The sequence below is a fragment of the Tribolium madens genome, unplaced genomic scaffold (genome assembly GCF_015345945.1).
Source record: "Tribolium madens isolate multiple individuals breed KSU strain unplaced genomic scaffold, Tmad_KSU_1.1 Scaffold_91;HRSCAF=231;Tcas5.2_LG7, whole genome shotgun sequence".
NCBI lineage: Eukaryota > Metazoa > Arthropoda > Insecta > Coleoptera > Tenebrionidae > Tribolium > Tribolium madens.
In genome coordinates this window covers 1,885,864-1,908,121 of record NW_025401063.1, presented here as the reverse complement: position 1 = coordinate 1,908,121, position 22,258 = coordinate 1,885,864, and the positions used below count along the sequence as shown (strand labels likewise).

The 22,258-nt window shown below is 34.0% G+C and overlaps 7 protein-coding genes across 13 annotated transcripts in view; 2 read left to right on the top strand and 5 right to left on the bottom strand.

Moving 5' to 3' along the window:
* Positions 1-2: 2 nt before the first annotated feature.
* On the bottom strand, positions 3-6,208 carry LOC123011367 (protein quiver). Of its 2 annotated transcripts, none has more exons than XM_044408766.1 (4): positions 5,731-6,208; positions 5,615-5,656; positions 2,928-3,074; positions 3-2,830 (listed from the first exon to the last, which is right to left on the bottom strand). In XM_044408766.1, exons 1-4 carry the CDS (start codon positions 5,774-5,776, stop codon positions 2,631-2,633), a joined length of 435 nt encoding a protein of 144 aa, XP_044264701.1. In that variant the 5' UTR covers positions 5,777-6,208; the 3' UTR covers positions 3-2,630. The 2 variants fall into 2 exon arrangements, with proteins under 2 accessions (XP_044264701.1, XP_044264700.1); XM_044408765.1 differs by lacking the exon at positions 5,615-5,656 and adding an exon at positions 5,185-5,232 and having other exon boundaries at positions 5,731-6,175.
* Positions 6,209-6,478: 270 nt separating this feature from the next.
* On the bottom strand, positions 6,479-8,182 carry LOC123011366. The gene is made up of 2 exons (XM_044408764.1): positions 8,008-8,182; positions 6,479-7,961 (listed from the first exon to the last, which is right to left on the bottom strand). Exons 1-2 carry the CDS (start codon positions 8,014-8,016, stop codon positions 7,347-7,349), a joined length of 624 nt encoding a protein of 207 aa, XP_044264699.1. The 5' UTR covers positions 8,017-8,182; the 3' UTR covers positions 6,479-7,346.
* Positions 8,183-8,588: 406 nt separating this feature from the next.
* LOC123011464 lies at positions 8,589-10,003 on the bottom strand. Of its 3 annotated transcripts, none has more exons than XM_044408905.1 (3): positions 9,675-9,998; positions 9,059-9,623; positions 8,589-8,853 (listed from the first exon to the last, which is right to left on the bottom strand). In XM_044408905.1, exons 1-3 carry the CDS (start codon positions 9,681-9,683, stop codon positions 8,633-8,635), a joined length of 795 nt encoding a protein of 264 aa, XP_044264840.1. In that variant the 5' UTR covers positions 9,684-9,998; the 3' UTR covers positions 8,589-8,632. The 3 variants fall into 3 exon arrangements, 2 of the variants coding, with proteins under 2 accessions (XP_044264840.1, XP_044264841.1); XR_006413144.1 differs by having other exon boundaries at positions 8,723-8,853; positions 8,908-9,623; positions 9,675-10,000; XM_044408906.1 differs by lacking the exon at positions 8,589-8,853 and having other exon boundaries at positions 9,245-9,384; positions 9,473-9,623; positions 9,675-10,003.
* Positions 10,004-10,020: 17 nt separating this feature from the next.
* On the top strand, positions 10,021-16,018 carry LOC123011463 (cilia- and flagella-associated protein 410). 4 transcript variants are annotated; one of them, XM_044408901.1, is made up of 7 exons: positions 10,031-10,241; positions 10,291-10,356; positions 13,789-14,173; positions 14,246-14,332; positions 14,941-15,066; positions 15,115-15,219; positions 15,281-16,018. In XM_044408901.1, the coding sequence occupies exons 1-7, from the start codon at positions 10,159-10,161 to the stop codon at positions 15,512-15,514; spliced, it is 1,086 nt and encodes a 361-aa protein (XP_044264836.1). In that variant the 5' UTR covers positions 10,031-10,158; the 3' UTR covers positions 15,515-16,018. The 4 variants fall into 4 exon arrangements, with proteins under 4 accessions (XP_044264838.1, XP_044264839.1, XP_044264836.1 ...); XM_044408903.1 differs by lacking the exon at positions 15,115-15,219 and having other exon boundaries at positions 10,021-10,241; XM_044408902.1 differs by lacking the exon at positions 14,246-14,332 and having other exon boundaries at positions 10,032-10,241.
* A 2,564-nt stretch (positions 16,019-18,582) lies between these two features.
* Positions 18,583-20,253, bottom strand: LOC123011180. Its single transcript, XM_044408508.1, has 7 exons — positions 19,837-20,253; positions 19,672-19,789; positions 19,551-19,627; positions 19,303-19,491; positions 19,032-19,200; positions 18,909-18,982; positions 18,583-18,837 (listed from the first exon to the last, which is right to left on the bottom strand). Exons 1-7 carry the CDS (start codon positions 20,018-20,020, stop codon positions 18,638-18,640), a joined length of 1,011 nt encoding a protein of 336 aa, XP_044264443.1. The 5' UTR covers positions 20,021-20,253; the 3' UTR covers positions 18,583-18,637.
* Positions 20,254-20,515: 262 nt separating this feature from the next.
* LOC123011061 (DNA-directed RNA polymerase I subunit RPA49-like) lies at positions 20,516-22,042 on the top strand. The gene is made up of 6 exons (XM_044408323.1): positions 20,516-20,742; positions 20,786-20,976; positions 21,024-21,231; positions 21,278-21,473; positions 21,521-21,730; positions 21,777-22,042. The coding sequence occupies exons 1-6, from the start codon at positions 20,688-20,690 to the stop codon at positions 22,024-22,026; spliced, it is 1,110 nt and encodes a 369-aa protein (XP_044264258.1). The 5' UTR covers positions 20,516-20,687; the 3' UTR covers positions 22,027-22,042.
* LOC123011726 overlaps positions 22,032-22,258 on the bottom strand; it is an 853-nt gene continuing 626 nt past the window's right edge. Inside the window, exon 3 of the mRNA XM_044409315.1 lies at positions 22,032-22,256. Within this exon, the coding sequence (XP_044265250.1) occupies positions 22,115-22,256 (142 nt within the window). The 3' untranslated portion in view covers positions 22,032-22,114. The remainder of the gene's footprint in view (positions 22,257-22,258) is intronic.

Sequence of the window (22,258 nt, the reverse complement as noted above, 5' to 3'; positions counted from 1 at the left end):
AATATTTATTTTATTTTCGTAATGATATGATAAAACTACATCAACAATGATATATTTATTTACATTCAAAACATCGGGATGAAAGGGCGGAAATTTCGCGATGGGGGCACATTGCGCGATTCTAAACCGACCACTGTGCCCCCTTTCGCAAAATTTTCGCCCGCGTACATGACGTAAATATCGTAAAATGGCCTATCTTCTGTGAGGTGGAGTGTTATTTTTTAAAGAAAAGCTTTCCTCACTCTAATCATGCCGTTAGTTTTTTTTTTGGTTTGTTGTGAAAGAAAAACGCCGCCGCATCCACAACAAACAACCAAAAGCCTGTCTCATGCCACAATTTGCTTTTCTAAATTCTCAAAATTTGTGCAAATCGTGCAATCATGCTCTATCTTCTAATGTTAACTCACTAAATTAGGAGATGCAGTGGATACTTAACGTAACATAACGTAACAACTTAGAACTATTGAGCCTCCGTTATTATTAATACAGGTGAGAAAGTTGACGGGGATGAAAAAAGGAACGCGGTTTCGCATGCAAGAGAAAGACTCGGATTCGCCTCGTCGCGCAATGTTGCCAATGGAAATTATCTAATTTCCTAAAAAGACAGACGTCCAGTATACATAAAAACTAATTTGTTATATCAGAATTGTCAGGTGACGGCTAAGCCAGTGGTTGCCCGTCGCAAGGAAATGACAATTGCCTATAAAAGTTTGACGTTTGAATTTGAGAGTCAAGGTCGCCAACTAAGATTTTGAATTTGTTGCCAACTTGAGAATAAAAATCAATCATTTACATTCCATATCTTGGGCCTTGCATCATTCAATGTTGCCACCTTAATTTCAAAACTTTCATCACAAATTTTCTACGTTTTAGAGAGAACTTTTTTTTTAAGTTTATCACAGAGAATCTTAAACTCAAAATTTTAAGATGCGGAATTGAGTTTTTATAATTGTGATTTTTGTCGTCAGGTTGGCAATACATTTCAGTTTTTAAATTGGCAATCTTGGTCAGTAAATTCAAACGTCACAATCTTATAACCAATTATGCCATTTGAAATAGTCACGTAAAACTAATTGGAATAAGGAAGGCCAACAATTCAGTGTTGCCAATATAATTTACTTTTTATTTCTGATAAGGTGGCCTGTAATGTTGAAATGAAGTTGGCAACATTGAATGGCGTAGAGACAGGTGGACATCAAACTGGAATAAAAAAAAGAAACAGAAGATAGAACGTGTTTTTCAGTGTTGCCAATTTGATATCAAAATCACAGACCAGTTTAATCAGAAATTTACTAAACGTGTATGAGACATGTCAATATTCAACAATATTTATTGTTACCAACATAAAACTTGGAAACGAAAAATTTTAGTTTTTATTTTGTTTTTAAAGTTTGACACGGAAGAATCTTCAAAATTTAAAATTTTAAAATATTGAATTTTAAAAACCTAAAACACAGCTGTCAAAAGCGCAAAACTTATTTTGACAGCAAGGAAATGACAGTTTCCTATAAAAGTTTGACGTTTGAATTTGAGAGTCAAGGTCGCCAACTAAGATTTTGCATTTGTTGCCAACTTGAGAATAAAAATCAGTCATTTACATTCTATATCTTGGGCCTTGCATCATTCAATGTTGCCACCTTAATTTCAAAACTTTCATCACAAATTTTCTACGTTTTAAAGCTTATTTTCTTTGTGGTTTTGTAAATGCATGTTGCTAGGTGTCATAGCACTATAGTACCAACATGAAAGGAAAAACGTAACTAGTATGCGGTTAGTGTTGCCAACCTGCATTCGAAACCCTTCCTTTTCATCCCGCCCAAACGAAACGCCTTACAATACGATATGAAGAGAATTATTGTTTTGTTGACTTCGCACAATACGTGATATGCCTCTAGATTTATTAAAAAACACATTAGCACGGCTTTTGTTAAAATTCTACACAGATAAAATGGGTAAATCCCCGATTTTGGATGTTAATAATTGACCAATGAGCGTAATAAAAATGTTAATTTGAGTGATGGCTTGTTAAATACGTACCTCGATAATACTGTTATTATAGCCTAGCATAATATTGCATCGTAAAAATTTGCACTAATTTTCTTAATCCTAGTAAAAAGTGGGTGAAGTCCCTTAAAACGCATGCAGTTGTACCAATCCCCGCGCCACCTGTAGTGTGTGTCAGAAGCCAAACGCAAAACTAAAACACATGCAGTTAGTCGCCATCTTATTGTCAACCATAAAAAAATAAAATCGATTCTCTGGATGGAAGAGTCGTGTTGTTGACTATTATCGTATCAATAAGAAATTACTCCCTAGGATTTAGGGATATTCGTGAATAGGTTGCCATAAATTTGATTAGGTTGGTTGTCAAAATTTAGGTTAAGTCTCGTGTCAGCTTGTATGGATAATTCGATTGATAGTTGACAGCTGGTTGACAGAAAACGTCAACCGTCAACTACAAATGGTAACCAAAATTCTAGTTATAAACAACATGAAAAACGTAATTTTCCTAAAAGTTCAAATCCTAGGTGGTAATTTCTTGTTGACAAATCTGTACTCTACACAACTACAGTTGCCCACCACCACCACTCTTGAAGCGGGTGTTGTGGTTATTTTTGTTAATGCACTGTCTACCTATACATGCACAGGAGCAGATAAGCTACTACGAGTGTTAAAAGGGGGCCCGTGGAGGGGGCCACGCCGTTACACATGTCCTCCTCACAGAAGCACATGTGGCCAGTTCCGCTACTTTCCATCATGCACACGTGGTCCACCATGAACAAGTTGATCTGCAGCTGGGAAGTACACGTGCGACGCACCACCTCGTAAGCTAAACACAACGTTTTAATTAGACTTTGAAATTAAGTTGGCAACATTGACTGTCAATTGTCATTTATCTAATCTTGCCAACTTAATTGATTACTTACGAGATTTGGCGTTTCGGACCATTTTGACGCAGCACCCGTTGCAGGTCATGAGGGGCGGCTGGTCCCTTGGCAGGGCAGTGTAGTTAAAAGGGTCTTTGCAACGCATATCCGACCAACTGTCGCATTCGTAACAGTAGATCTGGCGCGCTAAATAAATACCACAAAAGAAAAAAAATATACATTTGGGTGTGTAAAAGTTACAAAATCTTTTCATCACTTCAAAGCTTTGAGGAAATAATGGCTTTCACACAAAAATCACATTGTTTTATGCAAATTCACCCGTTTCAATACTGCATCAAGTCGGCTACGTACGAAAACATGGCGTCTTTGACAGCAAAACAGCAAACATAAAAATGTGTTTCGTTAAATTTAATTTCTAGTCAATGTGACCTTTGAAAAATGGAGAGTCTCATTCAATGTTGCCAACTTCATTTCAAAATCACAGGCTACTTAATCAGAAATAAAAAATATATTATATTGGCAACCATGAAGTTGTCCTTCTTTTAATTGGTTATACGTGATTATGTCAAGTATTGTAATTGCCTAGAATTTAGAAGCCAAAATTGTCAACTTGACAAAAATTACAATCATGAAAACTCAAAGTCAAACAAACTATCAAAATAATTTTTACGCTTGTGACAGTTGTTTTAGGTTTTTAAAATTCAATATTGTAAAATTTAAAATTTTTAACGTTCTTCGGTGTCAAACTTTAAAAATCAAAATGAAAAAGCTAAAATTTTTCGTTTCCAAGTTTTATGTTGGTAACAATAAATATTGTTGAAATTGACACGTCTTATATACCACACGTTTAGTTGATGTCCATCTGTCTCTACGCCATTCAATGTTGCCAACTTCATTTCAAAATCACAGGCCACCTTATCAGAAATAAAAAGTAAATTATATTGGCAACACTGAATTGTTGGCCTTTTTTTAATTGGTTACACTTATGTCAAGTGTTGTAATTTCCTGGAATTTAGAAGCCAAAATTATCAAATTTATTGCCAACTTGACAAAAATTACAATCATAAAAACTCAAAGTCAAACAAGCTGTCAAAATAAGTTTTACGCTGCTAACAGTTGTGTTTTTGGTTTTTAAAATTCAATATTTTAAAATTTAAAATTTTTAAAATTCTTCTGTGTCAAACTTTAAAAATGAAAAAAATAAAAAAAAAATTCGTTTCCAAGTTTTAAGTTGGCAACAATAAATATTGTTGAGTATTGACACGTCTCATATACCACACGTTTAGTAAATTTCTGATTAAACTGTGATTTTGATATCATTGGCAACACTGAAAAACACGTTCTGTCTTCTTCTGTTTTTAGTTTTTATTCAAGTTTGATGTTCATCCGTCTCCACACCATTCAATGTTGCCAACTTTATTTCAAAATTACAGGTCACTTTATCAGAAATAAAAATAAATTATGTTGGCAACACTGAATTATTTGCCCTTCTTATTCCAATTAGCTACACGTGATTATTTCAAATGACATAGTTGGCTATAAGATTGTGACGTTTGAATTTAGTGACCAAGATTGACAATTTAAGAATTGAAATTTATTGCCAACTTAACGGCAAATATTAAAATCATAATATTTTAAGTTTCTAAAATTGCTTGTGATAAACTTTAAAAAACAAAATAAAAAAAAATTCGTTTTGAAGTTGTCTACGTTCTGCAAACTGTTTCCTTAAGATTGCAAAAATGTAGTAATGTTCTTTGTATTCAAAGTGGCCAATGATTCCAAAATTAAGTTGGTAATAATGAATAATGTTGAATATTGACACCTCTTATAACCTGGGTTTTATAAAATTTTTGATCAAAATGGTCTGTGATTATATTAAATTGGCAACACTGAAAAACACGTATAGTTTCTATTTTTTTATTCTAGTCACATGTCTTATATCACCTGTCATGTTGTCATGTCAATGTTGCCAACTTAATTTTAAAATCACAGGTCACTTTGAGTAGAAATTATTACAAAACGTTTTTTTTTTTTTAATTTTGAAGGTTCAAGATTCGAAACTATTAAAATTCTATTCTTACAAATTTGTGATTTTTAAGTATAAAAGCCGTTTCAAATTGATACGTCTGAAAAAACACTGTTTTCAATTTCAGAAGTTTGTTGCTAGGCAACAGTGAGTAAATTGTCAAAGAGCGCCATATTAGAGACATTACACCTAACAATTTGAAACGAGTTCTACTACCGGTTTTTGTGTGTGAAAACCAACATCAGAAAAATTGTTAAAATACAAACTTACTTTGGCATTCCGCATTAATAACTCTTGTTATTGCTAGCAATACTATCACTGAAAATATAAACAATATTAAATGGTTAGTAATTAAAAAAAATGGAAAATGTGGGTCTACAGCAGGAATAGGGTTATTTCAGTTTTTTTAATTTTTGTCATGTTTTCGGGTCAAGTGAAGATTATTTTTAAAATTTCACGTTTTTTTATATAAAAATTTCCGAGAGATTAATCGTCCTATATTAATAATATTTGGCACGTTATAAACCTCAATACGTGTCTATTTTTACAGATTAATAAATGAGCTTTCTCTAAATATTTTTCATAAAAATAAACTTCAAATATAATTAAGTTAATAGCGCAGTAATTGGATTTGTGAACTCTCATTTCACAACACAACAGAATATTTATTTAGTGCCAAAAACACCAAATTACTACTCACGAGCACAACTCCACTGGCAACTTCCAAAATTAACTAAACAAACTGCAATAAAAAAAATCAACTACCCTAATCAGTCCTATTCCTGTCATATTTCCGGTGAGAAAAAGCAACATTACCTATAAATGGCAAGACGTGATCAAATTTAATCCTCCCGAAAGACATTTTCGCCAATTAACTGTTCTAAAAACACCTCACTTTCATCACTATCGTATTCGAATTTTGCAAACTCGGTTATTTTGATTCGAGTCCATTTCTCCTCTTATTATATTGATCTGTTTCACCTCTGTCTCTCTTTAACTCCCCAGCTTTGTTGCGACTTTTCCACCGACTCTATTCTTTACCACTTAAAAATAAACGACATTTCTCGGCCTCGAAGCGATCTCGAGTGGATATTTGGGCGAAAACGGGGCTTTTTCGTTGAAAAAATCGCGAAAAGCGGGTTCGAATAAAAGCCTGCGCAGGATAACTCAGGACACACGCATGTGTGGAGCGAAATTCCCCCAGAATTAACAATTGATCAAACGATTTTTCCGTTTTGGGTATTTTTAGATCGTTTTGGTGCCAAGAGTCGGAAATCCACTCAAAAACAAGTCGGTTTGTTACGAAATTTTAATATGTAATGACAAAAAAGACACACAAATACATGAATAGGAAAAACAGTAGTAAATCAACAAAGTGATGAAAATAAAGCACTTTTTTCAGAACTATTACCAAAATCAAAACTGCGGTAAATCGTCGTAAATCACAGGAATTCTGAAGCCACAATAAAGGCAATTCGACGTTGCTTCTTTTCTGGGGTTTATTTTGAACCAAATTGTCCCGATCTTGCAAAAAGTCAAAATCTGAAATTTAATAAGTTGGGTTAATTAGTTTCATAAGATTGGCAACACTGATCTTAGATTGTTACTACCGTGTAATCAAAAAAAAATATCCTCTTTGTTATCCCTTTTATAGAAATTAGTGATTTATGACCACTAATCTTTTGTTTAAACTAGTTTTGACAATTTGATATATTGCATTTTTGCAATTTCGGACTTTAATCGCTGACAAGGAAAATTATGACTGTAATAAGCATTTCATTGTTTAAATGCATGGCGTACGGGTGTTAGAAAATAAATTTTTAACTCAATCGAGTCATAAAATTAAAAATTTTGATTCAAATAAGCGGGAAATTTAAATTTGCCAATTAATCATTGGTTGTCAGTCATGTTGGCAACATTGAATAATGGAGATATCAGGGTGCAATTAATTCAATTAAATCAATTAAAATGTAATGTAATGTAATTAAAAAAAATATTTGGAATTCAAGTGTTTTTAGCTAAATTATCTAATTATAAGACAAAACGACACACGTCCAGTATACAAAAAAAAAATATTTGTTATATCGGGATGTGTCAGGCGACGGCTAAGCCAGCAGTTGCCCGTCGGAAACGAATGACAATTGACTATAAAAGTTTGACGTTTGAATTTGACAGTCAAGGTTGCCAGACTAAGATTTTAAACTTGACGCCAACTTGAGAATGAAAGTCATTTAATTACTCGGTGTGAAAATTTAAAAAAATGTAAATACCGTGCGATCCAATAAAAAATAAATTAGGCGGTGATTAAAGTCCTTCAGATGGCAATCCTGATTTTTGACATTAAATGTCAGTGGAAACTTTGACAAGTAACCTAGTCAACAGTTATCACAATTATTTTATTGCAAGGCAGTTTTCAGGTAACTAAACTCTGATTAATGTTTTAGAACTGATTGTTTTATTAATTTAATTTTTTTGCGATTTTTTACTCTCAAATTATTGGGAATGTCACCATTTAAGTACATTTGCCTAAACAAAAGAAACTTTCTCGAGTTGGAATTGTCACAATAGATAAGATAAGGGCACGTATTTAAACAGTCTAACATACTGAGGAAACAACCTTCTGGGATGCTACGTTTCGTGCCACCATCATCAGGATTTTCTTCTTCTTCCGGTTGTGTGACACAATCTGCACCATTCACCAATTTTTTCTTCCTTCTCAATCGTTTTTTCTGACTTTTTGACAGTAATTGTGGTGTGTGATTTTCGGTTAAATTACTAGCTTCATTCAATTGTAAATCAGTGGTGCCAACTTCACTTTTATCGGTATTGTTCTCAACATTAGCGAACTTCTTCCTTAATCTTCTCAATTGATTTTTTGGTATTTTTGTGACTCCAGTTGTGATTATGTTGTGTTTGTTTGGGTCAATATCAATCGGTGGGGGCTTGTGGTAATAATAGAAATCATCGAGTTCGGTTTTTCCCCCATCATCACTGTCCTCCTCAGATGTGTAACCATGGAGTCGCAAAATATCATCATTTAGTTCGTCCTGTGTGATAAATACGATAAGAAGAGAAATGAGTAATTAAACTAACCTCGTCCATGAAGTTACCGGAAAGTCCCGAATTATAACCTAAAATTACAACCTTGACAGTTTATGGCGTACCTATGGTTTTAACTGACTGATAGAATGAAAACAATAACTTGTAATACACAGTTTTTGATAAAACTATATGATAACACTGCATTTACGGAACGGTTAGTGTGGCCTTGAAGTTTGAAACACTGATGCAAATATTTACGATGATTTAATTCTGAGTACATTTAAGTACTAAAAACGCTTAATATAGTTTGTAGGGCAGTACTTTTATTCATTTTATTAATTATTTAAATAGTTGTTTATTATTTTTTATTTAATAATCTTTTGTTGGCAACACTGAATATGGCAACAGCTTGTGTGACTTTGAGGTTACAGTGATCAAATTTTGAAATACTAATTAGAAAAACGCCGAATAAATTATATAGTAGTGATTTTATTATTTATTGCAAATAATTTCCTGATTTTTGTTCTTTACTCTACAAGAATCTGTTGGCAACATTGAGGCGTGCACCTAGAATTACAACTGATTAGTTTGGTTTTTTGCCGATTAATGTTGAATAAAACAAACTATAAGTAGAAAAGTTTATTAATGAGTAGCGCATACATTATTTCTTCTATTTCTAATTCCGTTTGTGGAAATAGTGATAAAAATACGGCATTTTTTTCAAAACAACAATAAAAACTATAATTGAAGCAACAGTTCTTAAATCGCAAGAATTTCGAAGCCACAATAAGGACAAGTCTATCAAACTTCTCCCTTTCTTCGGTTTATTGTTCTCAAATTGAACTTTTTCCACTTGAAAATTTGATTCGCTTAAATCCTCTTGTAACAAGTTCAAATCTGAAAATTAACAAATTTGAGTCAATTCATTTGCTGCAAATATGTTTTTCTAACTTGGTTCTACTAAAATATAACAAAAAGTCTGTTTTTGGGGGTTTTTAGTCTCAAATTGTGGTAACATCACCATTTAGGGATTTTTCTAAACAAGCGAAACGTTACTCGAAATAATAGACAAGGTAAAGGCAAGAATTTAAGAGAAAACAACCTTCCGGGATGCTACGTTTCGTCGCAACATCATCAGGATTTTCTTCTTCTTCCAATTGTGTAACATTTTGACCACAACGATGAGAAGACTCTGAACAAGACAATTTTTTCTTTATTCTCAAATTTTTTCTCTGCCTTTTTGTCAATCGTGAATCAGGAGTGCCAACCTCACTCACATTACTGCTTTCATTCTTCTCATCATGATTTTCTTGTTCGTTTTTTAAGTGATTACAAGGAAGAGTAGAGTCCGAAGTCACATTTTTCCTCCTTCGCAACCTTTTTTTCTGACTTTTTGTCAAAAATTGTGAATCACTGGTACCAACTTGACTAAAATCACTACTGTCATTCGTCTCATCATCAGCAAACTTCTTCCTTAATCTTTTCAATTGATTTTTTGGTATTTTTGTTACTCCACCTGTGATTATGTTGTGTTTATTTGGGTCAATATCAATCGGTGGGGGCTTGTGATAATAATAGAAATCATCGAGTTCGGTTTTTCCCCCATCATCACTGTCCCCCTCAGAAATGTAACCATGGATGCCCAAAATCTCGTCATTGACTTCGTCCTGGGGGATAAACATAAATGACAACAGAAATGGTAAATAAATCCAACCAACCTCGTCCATGGGAAACCCTGAATTCTAACCTAAGAACTCAACAATAAAACACAACTTTTTGACACAGTTTTACCGACTGATGCTATAAATAGACGTGACAAGACCCGATTTTTCGATAAAATAGTGATTAATACATTGCGTTCATAGCAATGTAAGCACAAGTAACCTTGACCTTGAATTATGTAAATTACCATTTAACTCATTTTTTAATTACGGTGATTTAATAATTATAAATAAGCCTCTAGTAAAGTGCACAGAAAGAGTATTTTTGTTTATTTTACTAATTATTTCAATAGTTTTGTGTTAATTTTCCTTTATTTGATTTCTTCTATTGGCAACACTGACTCAAGCGCATGCGCACTGTACTGTTGTCATTAAACGTCAACTTTGACAGTCCTCCGAAGACCACCAAAGTTTAAACATGTGTCGTGTTTCACGTCTAATTCCGTGTTAACCCACTATGTAAATAAACACAGTGGTTAAAATGGCAAAACGACTAACCGAAGAGATGGTCATCGCACGGACCAAAATCTCCGATCTTGGTAAAATCAAGCGACTCAACTGTTGGTACGTCCCCAACCCCCCTGATTTTCACGCTTTAATGCCCCCATTTCAGGGGTAGTGAACTCGTGGACGTCTCCCTGTTGCGCAAAATGCCCAGTGTGGAGGTTTTATCTCTCAGGTAAGCTCGTAATTAGAATTCAACCTGTGCGTAGTTGTTACACCTGTCCCGCTTTGTTTACACGATGGGTGAGTCACAGGTGGGACACGTGCCTAGCTGGGACGCGAATGCCCTATAAGGCGAGATTGCCGTCCCAAGGACGGACCCCACGCTTTTTTTCGACCACGAAATGCAGTTGTTTCCGTTACTTGGGGACCAGATGGCATTCGGTGTTTACCAAACAGATTGAGTGATGGTGATTGAGGCCATAAAAACGGTTTATCGGCTATTAAATGATGGGAAAAAAGGCGGCGGTGCCAACCAAATGTCAAATTTTTGACAGGTAGAAGGCCATGAAAACGGTTTATCGGCTATTAAAAGTTGGCTGTGCCACCAAAATGTCACAAATTTTTGACAGGTCGAGACCACGTGGGTGACCTTGAGACACTTATACCGAGTGTCCCAAATCACATGATTTATATCGGTTTTCATTAAATGATTTTATTACATGATATATTGGGAAGGGTCAGTAAAACCATTTATGTCTGTTGTTTTTGATTTAATTCCAGATGTGTCATGATTAGAATATTAAATAATCCGATTTGTATAAAAATGTAACGTAATATTGACAAACAACCGCGTACTTTTGATTCATTTTCTTAAAATTACTTTTTAAAAAAGGTGGCTCTGACATTAAAATTAAGTTGGTAACATTGAGAGCCACGGAATGAATATCTATGTTTTTTAATTAATTTCTGATCAAAGTGTCCTGTGACTTTAAAATAAAATTGGTAACATGAACTGTCAGATTCAGTCAATAGTTCGATTGCCAACTTAATTTCAAAATCCCAGGTCACTTTGATCGGGCATTTATTTGAAAGCATGGTTTGAAGAGCACGTGGATGACCTTGAGACACTTATTATTTGAAAAGTAGCTCAATTGAGATGACTCCACTATTACCCCAAATAAATTATTAACCGAGTGTCCCAAATACCATGATCTTTAACATAAATAATTTGTTTTTCATTGAATGATTTTTTTATTACAAATGTTGGGAAGGGTCAGTAAAACCATTTATGTCTCTTGTTTTTGATTTAATTCCAGTTGTGTCATGATTAGAATATTAAATAATCCGGTTTGAATGAAAATGTTACGAAATATCGACAAACAACCGCGTACTTTCGATTCATTTTCATAAAATTTTTGTTAAAAAAAAGTTGGCTCTGACATTCAAATTAAGTTGGCAACATAGAGAACCACAGAATGAAAGATCAAATAAGATTCCGATCAAAGTGTCCTGTGACTTTGAGATTAAGTTGGCAACATGAACTGTCAAATTCAAACGTCATGGACATGGCCGTCACTTGACACAATTTGCTATCGCCAATAGTTTGGTGTTGCCAACTTAATTTCACAGTCACAGGTCACTTTGATTGGAAATTTACTTGAAAGCATGGTATGAAAATTGACATATCTCCTACATGCACAGTGTTGCCAACCTAATCATAAACTCATAAGCCACTTTGATCAGAAAAATTTAGTTAAAAATTGATAGACAAATTGGAATTTCAAAATTTTTATCAATTTAACAAAAATCGCAAAATCATTAATTTTAACTTTTTACGCCTAATTTCACACGTATGAAATATTGCGACGCCATAAAAGACAAAGAATTAATTATTTCATTCATTGTGGAATTTGTTGGCACAAACAATTGTGTAATAATAATAACAATAATAATAAATCTACAATATTAAATGTGTAATAAACATTTATCTGGAAAATAAAACAGTAGGTTTATGGAGGTTTAACTTTTACTGTTTTGGACAGACTTCAAGAACATAAGGATTTAATTAATTAATTAACTACAAACGATGCAAAAATAACCGGATATTAAAACTTGAATTAAAAAAAAAGAGGATATGATTCATATTTCATCACTTTTAATAAGCAATTAGTTAATTGAATGAATTACATCTTCGTGAGCTTTCTTTTTTCATGGTTGCCATGTTTGTAAATCGTAGAAAAAACCCAGATCATGTGATCCATTTCGGCGTTTAAAAAGTGTGAAGAATCGTAGTAGCAATGTGTCAAATGTCAAACTCATAGCAAACTTGTGTTTTCTTGTGACATTTCAATTTCTTCGAAAAATTAAAATTCCGTTAACAATTTTCGTGTCGTCACAGCAAACTTGTGTTTTTTTTTTAAATTTTAATTTCTTCGAAAAATTAAGTTCCGTTAACAATTTTCGTGTCGTCCTACACGAAAGTAATTACCTGAAGTAATATTCCGAAACTTTCTCGACAACAAAATCTGTAATTCCGTTAAAATTTACGTTCATATCACGCGTGGGTAAGCACAGATCGTGAGAAATTTTCCTTTGGAAGAAAATATTAAAAAGTATTTTCGACCGGAAATGGCGGTTGTTTAATTGGAAGCAATTGTTTCGTATCTACTTTGCCATCAGTGGAAAAAAACAATACAAGTAGGTGGCTGTGCACGAATTTGGTTACCGCGTTGGCCATGAAAAGGAAAAGTGGGTATAAAAAATCTGAAGAAGAAAATAATAAGACAGAAAATTGTCTAATTAAAACACATCGTGGTTATTTTATCGTTTTCTTTCGATTCCTTTCACTACAAGATGGAAAATCTGAATGTCGTGCTCACTGACTATAGACAAGAGCAAGTGAAACCTTTTAATTCTGGTTAACTTTAATTATAATGGAAGTATCGATGGTTTTAACCAAGTTTTATGCATTTTTCCACCCAAGTGAAAGTCTCAAGTCTTACAATAATATTTTTAATTAAACATTAAGGTGTGTCGACAAGTTTGTGAAAACGCGAGGGTGTTTAAACCCACACACCACATTACCATACCCAACCTCAAAACCATCGATTTTAAAACGCACAAAAGCGAAATAATCGACCTTGAGGAAAACTTATCATCGATTAGAGCCACAAATATTTTATTAAACAAGTTAAATATTTTCCCGACTTTTGATAATAGAAGTTAGGTTGGCGACATTGTTTATGTAGAAACAAATCTTAATTTGGCAACACTGACTATCAAATTTAAACGTCATAATTTTATAGTCAATTGTCATTAGCTTCCGACGGGCAACCACTGGCTTAGCCATCATTTGACACATCACGATATAACAAATAATTTTTGTGTATACTGTACGTCTGTCATTTTGTCTCTTCAAGAAATTAGATAATTTATATTAAAAAAACTTGGATTTTTTGATTTTTATGTCTACTAGACTTTGTTTTAATTGGCGTCAAGTTTGAAATTAATTTTGGTTTGGCAACCCTGATTCTGAAATTCAAACGTCAAACTTTTATAGTCACTTGTCATTCATTTCCGACGGGGCAGTCGCTGGCAAAGCCGTCGCTGACACAACGAAATATCATCAAAAATTCAGTGTTGCCAATAGTTCAATTTGTTGCAGCATTAACAAAATCAATAGTTTGGTCGATTTCCAATTATGCAAACGCTTAGAGGAGCTCTACATACGCCAAAACGACATTCGCGACTTGAATCAAGTAGTCTACTTGCAAAATCTCCCCAACTTGAAGAACCTCTGGTTGGGGGAAAACCCTTGTGCTAACGCAGACGGCTACCGACTTGCTGTAATCAAAGCTTTGCCTCAGCTTCAAAAGCTCGACAACGTTCAAGTGTCTCAAGAAGAATTGCGAGAGGCTCAAAGAAAAGGTCGTGTGTTGTGTCATCCCGATGACGCGCAAGACAGTGAAGAGGAATACGCCCCGCCACAGCCCCAGTACTACTCCGAATCGGAGTACAGTCCCGTACAGAGGAGTCCCCCGAGACAGGAGGTGAGTTTGTGTTTTGGTGGATTTTTGGTGTTGTTAGTTGCATTTTAACAAACTTAACACGATTTAAATCAGCCCGACTATGAAATCGAAGAAAGTGAAGATCTGTATCCCAAAGATGAGGTTTCAGAAGAAAGTAAAGAATATTCGCCACCGAGACAGGTAAAAGAAACTGTTTATTAACATGAGACACGCTTAATGCTTATGTGACGTCTGCACACTTCCACAAAATAAGGTAGAACTCACCAAATGGGGATTTTTTTTTATTGTTTAACAAAAAATAAATGCCGTTATAAATTAATGAACACTCTGTATATAGCCGTTTTAATTCAATTTGTAAGTCTAAAAGTTTTTTCGCAATATTCTTAATTTGGCAACACTGACTGTCAAATTGAAACGTCACAATTTTATAGTCAATTGTCATTCATTTTCGACGGACAGTCGCTGGTTTAACTGGATATAACAAATTAGTTTTGTGGATACTGGACGTCTTGTCATTTTGTTTTTTTTAAGAAATTAGTTTAATTTTTTTGCTACACCTAAGTTAGAGTTACACCCCTTTATATTTACATTTTTTTAATTTTTACAAATGATTTTTATTCTTAAGTTTAAAATCTTAGGTTGGCAACCTTGACTGTCATATTCAAATGTCAATCATTTATAGTTAATTGTCATTCATTTATTTTAACTTGTTTTTTATTCTAAAATCCCCATTTTTGGGTTCATCCTCCGTGTTTGGCGTCTTTTGACCCCACTTTGGTGTTGCACAGCCCAGCCCCCCTCGTCGGACGGAACCAGTGCGTCGTAGCTACTCCCCGGAGCCCCCTGCGTACGTAGAACGTCGTCGTAACAGCTACGAGCGTGAATCCCCCAAACAGCCCCCTCAATACTACGACGTAAGTAACACCACCACCCCCCATTTCACGCTAATAACACCCCATCAGCAAAGGTGTCCCGCCGATCACGCATTCGAAGATAACACCCATCACTGTGATAATAATTATAGAGAAGTGAAACTCGTTAACAGCCAATCAGCTAATTGCATTAAGGTGGGTGAATTAACAAAAAAAAAAATGTTTTTGGGGAAAAACAAAACTCGTATGTTAACAGGAATATACGAATGGGGATCGGTACGCGCACTCGCAATACAGAGAGAGCGACTCGTCGGCGCACAGTCATAGGTGTCCGGCGGCGGCCCATAGGCCCCCATTTGTGCGACGACCTGTGACGAGGAATTCGAATATTTTGTCGGCGGTTTTGCGACTGGTGAAGGAGTTGGATTATCCGAGTTTGGAGGTGGTGGAGATGGAGGTGAGGTCGAGGATGGACGAGTTGGATGAATGACGAAAGGATAAGTCGTCACAGGACGATACAGCACAAGAGATGACAGAGTGATGACCAAGGGGGCGCAGCGCACAGCAAGGATTGTATTTATTACTTATCTATTTTTAATTTTTTATTTACTTAATGCAGCTAATTTGAGTATTACGTAAGGTCGATAATGATCTAATAACTAAAAATAAAAGTCTGATTTTTTCTTATTTTGCATCGCAAGCTTCATAATTGTATATAAAACTGCCACGAATTAAATGTTAACAAGACAAGTTGTAAACGAGACTATTTTTCATTAATTATTATGTTTTTGTGGTTTCGTAACTCACTTGTTGTTGTTTGCAAATTTGAATCGTTTCATTCCCTCCATTTAGACTGTTATTGTTTAAATATTTTATACTGTTAATCTAGTCTTTAGTTGAGTAACTTTTCATTTGTCCTTGACGTTAAGTATTAAAATAAGTGCAATTTGTAAAATTATTAATAAATTAATATTATTATGTGCGGGTTTCTAGCCTTGAAACTTGTGTGAATCCCTGAAAAAAAATGGACGATTAATTTTAAATCGATGCAACAGGTTAAAATGCTCTATGAAGAATAACGTTAAAAACAGAACATCCTGTATAAAAATCAAAATTTTCCTAATTTTATGGAAAATACAATATGTAAAATTCTCCTGCACAAACCGTTTTGACCTAGGACTCTTAGTTTTCAGGTTATAATATTTTTTTTTATGAAAAACTAAAAAATGTTTCAATTTTGATTACTATTATAGAGCGTTTCAAAATGATTGACGTCTCGGTAAGACATTCAAATTTTAATTTAAGGTGGCAACATTGGTACTTTGACAGTTTTAGGTTATTTATCTTTGTACGATTGCAACCACTGGTTAAAGATGCGTCTACTTCAAATCTTGTTACATTTTTCTTTCTGTTCTACGTTTTATCTATATTTAGCAAAACATGCATATTTGTTTTGGACTAATAGGTTATGTTATTTGACAGAATTCAACTGAAATGTCATTTTTTATGCTAAAGAATTTTCACACTAGTAACCTTTTTGGAACTAAAATTGTGAAGTCTGATTTATATTCTCAACGCCTACCGAGGTACCAATCATTTTGAAACGTTCTATACTTCATCTTTGGAGTGCGTTCCAAAACTGCATCTGTTCACAATTTTTTTCTTTTTCTTATTAACATGATTAATGTTTTACTATACATATGTTCTACGTAAAATGTTCTGGGAAGTTGATTGTCGTCGAGGAAACCTCAAAATTCGCAATAGTTTAGAAGTTACAGTTATAGATTTTGACTATTTTACTAGCGATTTTCTCAATAACTATTTATAGCAAAACAATGCAATTTTTTTTATAATATTGGAAATTTAATATGCTTTCCAACTGCAGTACACATAAGGGGGTACTAGTAATAGTTTAGGAATTATTTGGGGTTAACCGTTACGGTTATAACCAAATGACAAAAATTTCGCCAAAAATTACAAACTTTAAAATCGGACCAAATGACGTTTTTTGCACTCTTAAAAGTCCAAAAGACTTCTTTCTAATTGTATAAAACGCTGTTGGGTCGAGTTTGAAAAATATCGAATTTTTAATTGAATTAACCGAAAAAAAAATTAATAATTTTTCCGAAAAACCCAGTAAAATTTTTAACATTCGCCAAGAATAAAAGGAATTTTAATATTTTAAATTAAAAAAAATAAGTAAATAATTTTAAAAAATTGAAGTTTGATTTACATTCTCAACGCCTACCGAGATACCAATCATTTTGAAATGTTTTATATTTCACCTTTGGAGTACGTTCCAAAACTGCATCTGTTTACAATTTTTTTCTTTTTCTTATTAAAAGGGTGAATGTTTTACTATACAACATATGTTCTATGTAAAGTGTTCCGGGGAGTTGATTGGCGTCGAGGAAACCTGAAAATTCGCAAGAGTTTAGAAATTATAGTTATAGATTTTGACTATTTTCTCAATAACTATTTGTAGCAAAACAATGCAATTTTTTTTATAATATTGCAAATTTAATATGTTTTCCAACTGCAGTACACATAAGGGGGTACTAGTAATAGTTTAGGAATTATTTGCGGTTAACAGATACGGTTATAACTAAATGACAAAAATTTCGCCAAAAATTACAAACTTCAAAATCGGACCAAATGACGTATTTCGCACTCTTAGAAGTCCAAAAAACTTCTAATTTTAAACGCTGTTTCAATTTTTAATTGAATTAACCAAAAAAAAAATTAATAATTTTTCCGAAAAGCCCAGTAAAATTTTTAACATTTTCCAGGAATTAAATGAATTTTAATATTTAAAATTAAAAAAAATAAGTAAATAATAAAAAAAAAAGTTTGATTTACATTCTCAACGCCTACCGAGATACCAATCATTTTGAAACGTTCTATATTTCACCTTTGAAGTACGTTCCAAAACTGCATCTCTACAATTTTTTTAATTTTATTGTTAAAAGGGTTAATGTTTTACTATACTTATGTTCTATATAAAATGTTCCGGGGAGTTGATTGTCGTCGAGGAAACCTCAAAATTCGCAATAGTTTAGAAGTTACAGTTATAGATTTTGACTATTTTACTAGCGATTTTCTCAATAACTATTTATAGCAAAACAATGCAATTTTTTTATAATATTGGAAATTTAATATGCTTTCCAACTGCAGTACACATAAGGGGGTACTAGTAATAGTTTAGGAATTATTTGGGGTTAACCGTTACGGTTATAACCAAATGACAAAAATTTCGCCAAAAATTACAAACTTTAAAATCGGACCAAATGACGTTTTTTGCACTCTTAAACGTCCAAAAGACTTCTTTCTAATTGTATAAAACGCTGTTGGGTCGAGTTTGAAAAATATCGAATTTTTAATTGAATTAACCGAAAAAAAATTGACAATTTTTCCGAAAAACCTAGTAAAATTTTTAACATTCGCCCGCCAAGAATAAAACGAATTTTAATATTTTTAAATTAAAAAAAAGTAATATGTAATAAGAATAAAATAGAAATAAATACTCAATAATAAAAAGTAAAATAAAAATAATTAAATATTTAAATTTTTAATAAAAAAAAACATTATTTTACAGAGAAGAATAATTAGTTTTTTAATGGTACGCTAAATAATTTGCACAAAGGGCCTCATCTGTCACATTGTCAGCAACCGGGGATTTTCTGTACCCATCCAAGTCCACACAATAGCCCTTTGTCCCTGTTTTTTGCAAGTTTTTATAATTCCCACTAGGTTCACACTTCAACGATTGACTTTTTCCCGCTTCTTCATAAATCTTGCTATCCCTTGCACAATCTAAAAAAAATTGATTTCTTATTTTTTTTTAATGTTATTATTTTCAAAAAAGGGCCAAAAACCCCACTTACTGCAATCGACCGCATCGTTACCATCCGAAGCCCAGGACCCAATTTTACTATTGTCCCTCCAGGTGCAATAAACTCTAAGAAAATTAATCAAAAACGAAAAAATTTTTTTTATTAAAATCTTACGCCCCATCCACATAAGTGTAAGCCCCGTAACTCCCATCATCATCACACAAAAAATCCACATAACTTGCAACAGTTCCATGCAATTTCAGTTCATAGAGAACGCGTTTTTGGGCGTAGAGTTTGCTCTCGCACTGTCGCAGGTATTGGCCCCCCACGGAGGCAGAATCGTCTTAAAAAAATTCTAATCAAAGTGGCCTGTGATTTTGAAACGAAGTTGGCAACATTGAAGTATGTCGCTGTTGCCAACTTAGCCTCAAAGTGTGTTACTTACAACATGGCAGTTTCGACATTGCTTTTAGGGGAACCACCGGCGAGGTTAAATCTCCGGTTTGAGTGTCCGCACACCAACATTGTTCACTAATAATGTCACACTGGAGGGGTTCGTAATTACCCATGGTGTCACAGTGCAAACTATTGAAATAAACAGAGTCGGCCATGTCTGCCTTTTTGCGACTACAAGCTATAATTTTTTATTTTTTTTTTACACTAATTTGGGGATTTTTTGGTGAAAATACCCACCACAAGTCATATTTTCGGCCTGATTTTGCCACTGTTGACCAAACAACCTTTCCCCACCGGCCCCAAAACAAAAACACCTGAAATTTTTAAATTACAACAATGGAGAGTTACAAGTACCAACCTTCCAGTTGTGTATTCCCCTTTGCATTGTTTGGCCCCAAATTTTCCATCTTTCGCACATTCGGTAGGTTTGTAAATCACACTTTTATACGATGTTCCGTAATATTTATCACAAATACCTTAAATTTTGTTATTTCTAATTTGATTTGAAAAAATATTCTCGTACCTGGTCTAGAAAATTTATCACATTTGGGTAAACCAATTTTTGAAACATCCTCATTGAAATAGTCGAGGCCTTGACTGAAACAATCTTGTGGCACCAAATCGGACACTATTTCAAGACTCCCTGTATATTGCTGAATGGAAAAGTGCACAAAAAGTGTCAAAAAAATCACACAAAACGAAATCATCTTTTAATAAGCACTGTTTTTATTGTATTTTAAAAGGAATTGCTCTTATCACTATTTGATAATATTTTTATCAGATTTTTTATCTTCGATCTGATTTCGCGCTAATTGACATTATCGCCAACATTAGAAAAATGAAACACATTTATTTTAGGTTTACACGCTTTTGGATATAACAACGCAAAGAATTTGCGATTATCGTTTACTGATAATAATCTTATCAGATGTTATCTTTATTTTTGTTTTACGAAAGCTCGTTTCGGGCTTGTGCACTTTCGGTCGTAGGACCTGTTATCACTGACACGATTTTAATTTTTCGAGTAAATTTTGAAATATCTGTTTAGCGTTAATTGATAATAAATAATCTTATCAGATTTTATCTTCGATTTGATTTCGTCGTAATTGACACCACAGCCAACATTAGAAAAACAAAATTAATATAATATTTTCGGCTTGTACGCTTTCGATTCTAACAACGTAAAATAATACTGAAAAAAATTACGATTATTATTTACTGATAATTAATACTCGACGAATTTTATTTTTATTCTCATTATTAAAAACATGAAGCTTTGAAGGCCGTTTCGGGTTTGCGAGCTTTCGGTCGTAGGACCACAATGAGGTTATGTTAATCACCAAAACGTTTTTAATTTTTTGATTTTATTTTAAAATGTTGCAAGAAATATCCGAAGTCGAGGACAATGAAGGCTCACGCCCGATCCTAGGTAACTCCCTAACCCCCAAACTTGTCTAATTTCCCATTTTTAGTGGAATTCCAAAATAGCAACCTCCAAGAAGGCCAAGAACACCACTTAAAAACGGCGATTTTTAAGCAAAACCAGGCCACAATTGTGGCCATAGCTAGCCCGAAGCTTTTATACACTGGAAATGTCACTCGAGACAAAGACCAAGATCTCCACAAGCGCTTTCTGGTGATTTCAAACAGACGGACTGGAAAAGTAGTAATAAAAATATTGTATGCAACCTTTGCGAAAACTATTTGTAGGTGCGTCTAGTGGCCGTCGACACGGTGCTTCTCACACCGCAATTTGCGCAAAGGAGTAGTGACACCACGAGTGTGAAAAACGCAAATTCGGTAAATAAATTGAACAAGGCGTTTGGGTCCAAAAAAATTAAAAAAATCACAGAACAAAGGGAAAGAATGACGATGAATATTGACGACGTTAGAGAGCAATTAGAACAAACAGTTGCCGGTTAATATAAATTTCAAGTTGAACAACTGAAAATTTCAAATTTCAGGAATTGAACTCGACGAAAGTGCCCCTCTGGTCGCACAAATCGGCGAAAATGACAGTAATTATAGGCCCCCGATTCATAGAGATGCTTCAAGTAGGGAAGAAGTCTACATTTTGGAGGAAATTGTCCCTTCACACGTCCTAAATTCGTTGGAAGACGAATCTAGGGAGGTTTTGGACTCTGATTTGGACTCTTTAGAGTCAGTTTATTGTTTTTTGGGGATTTTTAACTAATTTATTGTTGCAGTTTGACACCCATGATTAGGGATAAGTTGGCACAAATGCAAAACACGTCCCCTAATCTCGCAAAGTGCAAATTACTTTTATACCTCGACTATTTAATAAAATTTGTCACAAAACTGGCGAAAAACATAACGAAACGTTGTGTGATTTGCCCCTCAACTGTGGCAAATTCTCACATTTTAAATAACTTCACCGTGTCGTCAAATAGCGGACGGTGAGTGTCTTTGGTGTAATTTTTGGGGTCTGAAAAAAAGTTTCAGGACACGTCCCTTGTCAATGAGGGATAAGACAGTGTGTTATATTCTTGTAATCGCAATGATTGCGTTTGATTACGAAGTCGATTTCGAGCAATTGGCCAAAATTGTCAAAATCGGGGTGAAAAAACTGCTCGAAATGGGGCGAATTTTGGCCTTTAGCTCTGATAGCAAAAAGAAGAATTCGATGACACTGAAACTCCCCCTCCCGGCTTCTGTGACATCATCATCGCCCCAAAAACGCAAAAGAAAATAAAAAACTGAGTAATAAATTAGTTTTATTAGATTACAAAGTCAGCTTTGGTGTAATAATAAGAGCGAAAATGGCACAAAGTGGGTGAGAGTCAGCGTAGGGGAGGGTCGTCGTCCTCTTGCCCTATCATAAACTCGTCGTAGTTGTTGTTTCTTTGGTGGATTTTCCTCTGGAGCCACGCTACCAACTTGTACTTCCTGGTGGCGTAAATGGCGAATATCACAAACAGGATCAG